The sequence below is a fragment of the Ipomoea nil genome, unplaced genomic scaffold, assembly GCF_001879475.1.
Source record: "Ipomoea nil cultivar Tokyo-kokei standard unplaced genomic scaffold, Asagao_1.1 scaffold1770, whole genome shotgun sequence".
Classification (NCBI taxonomy): domain Eukaryota; kingdom Viridiplantae; phylum Streptophyta; class Magnoliopsida; order Solanales; family Convolvulaceae; genus Ipomoea; species Ipomoea nil.
The window spans coordinates 2,977,413-2,982,672 of record NW_017618198.1 but is presented as its reverse complement, the minus strand read 5'-3'; the positions used below and the strand labels follow the sequence as shown (position 1 = coordinate 2,982,672).

Here is a 5,260-nt window from a genome sequence, read left to right as displayed (position 1 = left end):
TTAAGTAACGTAGAGTATATTATATATACTAATATTAATATATTTATGACATATGGGCCCCATTCCTAGAGATGGGCCCTGGGCAGGTGCCCAGGCTGCCCATGCCCTTGGGCCGGCCCTGAGATTACCCATGGAATCATAACACCAATTATCAAGATCAATATAACGAATCATCAACACACAAGAATATGGGGGAAATTCTAAGAGGGGAATCATAGCTATGAAAATAGATTTTGTTAGCGCTACCCTCCCATCCAAACCCTAAATCTCCGCATTTTACACCGGGAATAGCTCGCTCTGCATAAACCGGCGCTCCTGCTCATTCCAGTAGACGAAAATGCCATTCAAGAGGTACGTTGAAATTGGAAGGGTCGCTCTCGTCAACTACGGAAAGGACTATGGAAAGCTCGTCGTCATCGTTGATGTTATTGATCAGAACAGGGCACTTGTTGATGCCCCTGACATGGTGCGGAGCCAAATGAACTTCAAGAGGCTTACACTCACAGATATAACAATTGACATAAAAAGGGTGCCAAAGAAGAAGACTTTGATTGCTGCCATGGAGGCTGCTGATGTCAAGAACAAGTGGGAGAACAGCTCCTGGGGCAGGAAGTTGATTGTGCAGAAGAGGAGGGCTGCTCTAAATGATTTTGACAGGTTCAAGATCATGTTGGCAAAAGTCAAGAAGGCTGGAATTGTGAGACAGGAGCTTTCAAAGCTTAAGAAGGAGAGCACAGCCTAAAATCCATTTTCTTATAATATTGATGTTCTTATATTAGGTCTTCTGCCTTGTATCAAGGATTGTCTCTTTAGTTGCTTCTCTTGTACCGAGAAAGACACAATTTTGTCATATCATTTATCATACGCATTTTTGGAACCTTTTCAAAAAAATAAATAAATAAATAAATAGGTTTTGTTGAGACATGGGTTACCTCTTAGCCTTAATTAATTCCTTGGCTATGAAGGGTCTTTCTTTAAGCTTTCTTCTTTCTTGATTTCTCCTAAGGGGATTCTTGGAACTTCTTGTGTGGTGAGAGATTATTGTGGTGAAAGATCTAGGTGCCTCCTATATCCCTATTTATATATTTAAGACTCCTAATTAGGGCCTGAATGGTATGGGTTTACTAATTCTATTCCTTATAGGACTAAGGACTTGTTTTAGGGATAAGGGTCCATGGTCCATAGTGGACCATATTAATTAATTAAAGAGAATCCCAATCATAATCTGAATAGTAAAAGGCCTACTTCCTTTATTCCTAATAGGCTTAAGACTCTAATTTAGGCAAGGGTCCACGGTTCATGGTGGACCCTATTAATTAATTAAAGGGAAACCTAACCGAATTAAATCATTTTTAATTATTATTAACGGGATTAATTAAATAATTAATCCGGGATTGAAGGCCGTAACACGGGGTGTTACACCTTCTCTTGCTAACAACTTTTGTGTACTTTGATTTAAATATTACATCTAATTTAAAATGATAATGGTTACCTCTTGTAGACCTTGACACACAGTCTTTTTTGCTTGATTCTCCACTAGTCCTCTTCTTTGTCCACTGTTCTCCGCGGACCTTCTCAATCTTCCGTCCGTAGTGGATCCTTTCCACTGGACGCTCTCCGAAATTGCTCAGACAAAGAGGTAAACGCGACCTTTTGTCTTGATTCTCATAGATGGCGCCAGTGTTGGTTTTAGGGTTTTTGGACCCAGGGAGGTCCAACACAACTTTGGTTGGTGGATACACCTTTCAATAAAGGTACTAAAATAGAAAGGAATAAGGAATAAGTAATTTTAGTGAACGTGTCTCTCTATTCTCTAGGCTTGATCCTTTTATCTTCTTGAGCCCCTGAGCATACGGGGTTCACACCCCATCATAAACCCTAGGCAAAGCTCTATCAAGAGTCAAACACAGAATCATATATCAAAGGAGCCAATGAATAAGATATAGGGGTTCATTGAAATGTTTATCGTAACTACTCATCTACACAATTTAATAAATAAAATAGTTCTTGCGTCGAAATAATTGGTTCCAAACTAGTATGTCGCAAAGCTACCAATGAAAAAAATAATTTCTCGCCAAAGGAATTGCGACGGAATATTGTACATCGCAAGTTTTCCCGCCCAAAAAAAAAAATTCCTGGTAAGTCATTTTTGTTGTACTTTTCAACATCTCAATTATGTCGTATCTTTGTCGCAATATCATCGTAAATTTCATCGCAATAGCTCTAAATCCATTTTTCTTAGCTTGATACACCAAAATATATATATATATATATATATATATATATATATATATATATATATATATTATTTTCTTTCTTTATACATTAATACATTTTGATTTAGTTAATAATAATAGAAATTTAAAATATATTAAAATTATTATTTATGTATGTCGCAAGTTCGTCGAAATGTTTGTCGTAATTACTCATCTATACAATTTACTAGAATTCTTGCGACGAACAATTGCGACGGAACTAGTATGTCGCAAAGCTATCAATGAAAAATAATTTCCCACCAAAGTAACTACGACGAAATATTGTGCGTCGCAAGTTTTCCCGCCAAAAATAGATTTCCCGTTACGTACGTTTGTTGCAATATCGTCATCGTATCGTACGTTTGTTGCAATATCGTCATAAATATCGTCGCAATAGCTCTAAATCTAATATTTTACAAGAGCAATATGCTTGTCAAAAGATTGTCGCAAAAAGTCATCTATTGCGACGTATTTGTCCGTCGCAATGTTTGTCCGTCGCTATAAGGGTAGTTTTCTAGTAGTGCTTGGGATATCTCATCCCTTACTATTTTTGGTAATGAAATCTCTTCCCTTCTTGATTTGGCAATTGAAATGTCACCCCTTACTTGAATTAGACTTGCAACTTCATCCCTTGTTATTTATATCTTCTGAATTTAGTCCCATTGCAAATCTCTTCCCATCAATTGAAACTGCTGCCCAAGGATGAAATCTTTGCCCAACTTCGGGTTTCCTTTTCACGTGAACTGCTACCCAAGTGTACAATCTCATCTCATTCTAGATTGTGAAAATTCATCCCTTCCTCAAACTTACACCCAATTGGCGAGTTGTCGTAGGCTCCCAAATTAGAACCTTACAAACGTAGTACCGGGGGTAAGGGTCGATCCCACAAGGAGTAACTAGTTTAATGTATGTGCTAAAGGTAGGGGGGTTTGGAATATAACGAGAATAAAGATCAAATAAAAGAAAATTTAAATGAACAAGAAATTTAATGAACGAATAAAGCAATGAGAATAATATATTGATAACACTTATAATAGAAAACCTTGGTTAGTAAAGATCCACCACCGGAATTTAACACTGATCATCAATTCAAAAAGTAATTAATATGCAGTTGAATATTTTTCGTGAAATTTTTTCATTTCCGTTTTCCCTTAGTTGTAGGTAACTAAAGCACACGCGGTTTAATTATCCCTAACTACTAAATAATAACCTAAGACAAGCGCTATAGATTTAATTTAATAGCAGCAATAGGAACTAGGAAGACCAACAAACTAAATAACACAAGCACAAGCGGTTGCATTTAATTTAGGAAAATATTCTACCCGAGACCAATTATCACTAAGCCGTCAATAATTAACCTCAGTTGCTACTGAATATTAGAATAATTTGTAGCACAACATTATCTAATATAGCAAATAATTATATCAAACAAACAACTAGTAGGCCTCCCTAGCGATTAAATGATACAACTATTCAAATAACTCATAAGAATATTTAATACTCAAATGCATAAAAATATATATAATAAAATTAAATAAATAACCTTACAGCGTAATGAACTACGGGGCTTCAATTCACTAAACCAACTAGAAATTAGCCACGAATAGATATTGATAACAACTTCAACGAATACTATAAAGGGAAAAAGAATGAATATTTTTCAATACTACTCTATCATCTATTTATAGTATTCTCAAAATAAGATTAATCTATTTTCTACCATTCAATCCCTATTTTTGCGCCATGTCTTGAAATTTTCCGCTGCTGCCTCGCCATAATCTGCGCACGACGAAGTTGTCTTTTATTTTGGCGCACACCTGCACAAAGGCAAAGTTAGATTTATAATATATATATATATATATATATATATATAGTATACAGTACGTAGTATGTATTCTTATATATTATATATTATATATAAAAAGAACTAATTATTAGATAATATTAAACAATTAATGCAAAATTATTATAAAGTTGTACCTAAAATATGAGTGTAAAATATGCGTATTAAATTTCCCTACACTAAAACATTTGCTTGTCCCCAAGCAAAAAATATTATTTGCGAAGTAAACTAAAATGAAATTCCCAAAACTCATAACATATCATGAACAACAATCTGAAGCACCCCTGTCTGAAAATTGAGAGAACTAAATAAGTAAGCCCTCACATGAATATCACTCATCACTCAAGTGTTTGATGGATATAAATTTTACTCAAGTTCATTCCTATAAAATTGTTCTACCATAGGTTTGCATATCTTCTCAATCACCACTACAAGAGTCATGCATGACACAAATCATAAGGACTTTTCACAGGTTCTAATGGGACTAGGGTTAAGGTAGGGAATTTTTTAGGAAAGTAACTTAAGCAAAAGTTTCAAACTAGAGGAGCAAATAAATACAAATAATCCAACACCCTCAATTTCCATTCAAAAACACATCCTATTGAGCCTCCAACATGACTATCATTCTCAAAAGTACAGAATGCTTCCTCAGTATTACCAGAATTTCTCCTTACTTCATTTATTTAGAAGTAACTTCAACTCAAAATCAATTGCTGATTCTTTCTCATTTTCTCATAAATTTTTAGCAATATCTTTTTTTTTTTCAAACATATATTCTCCATTTTTTCCATTTCATTATTTCAAATTTCCATACTTTTTTTTTTAAATGATGAACTGCCTTCATTTTTTCTTAGAAGACCAACGACAAATTGTCAATAAAGATACAACTCGCCTCACTCTCAAAACAAATGGTCTCGTCCACACTTATTCTTCACAAACTCACGCAGATTACAAGGATAATCCAAAATTTGCTCCACTAGTTATTCAGCTGGGTGAAGGCATTATTTTTAGATATAAAAGGCTTGTAATGTGGTTCAAGATAAAGAAAAGAATGGCCGTAAAGCTCAAAGTGGGTTAACAAAGGAAAAATAAATCATAGGACAAACAGGTTATTTGGCTAGTGAGGCTCAAAATCAAATAATGGCCTTAATCACACTTGAAT

General features: G+C 34.7%; 1 protein-coding gene across 1 annotated transcript; it reads left to right on the top strand.

The window, feature by feature from the left end:
- Positions 1-243: 243 nt before the first annotated feature.
- LOC109192227 (60S ribosomal protein L14-2-like) lies at positions 244-880 on the top strand. Its single transcript, XM_019342794.1, has one exon. It carries the CDS (start codon positions 338-340, stop codon positions 740-742), a length of 405 nt encoding a protein of 134 aa, XP_019198339.1. The 5' UTR covers positions 244-337; the 3' UTR covers positions 743-880.
- The last annotated feature ends 4,380 nt before the right edge of the window (positions 881-5,260 follow it).

What these genes read in the sequence shown, in the direction of transcription:
- LOC109192227 (XM_019342794.1), top strand. Translation starts at nt 338, where the DNA reads ATGCCATTCAAGAGGTACGTTGAAATTGGAAGGGTCGCTCTCGTCAAC.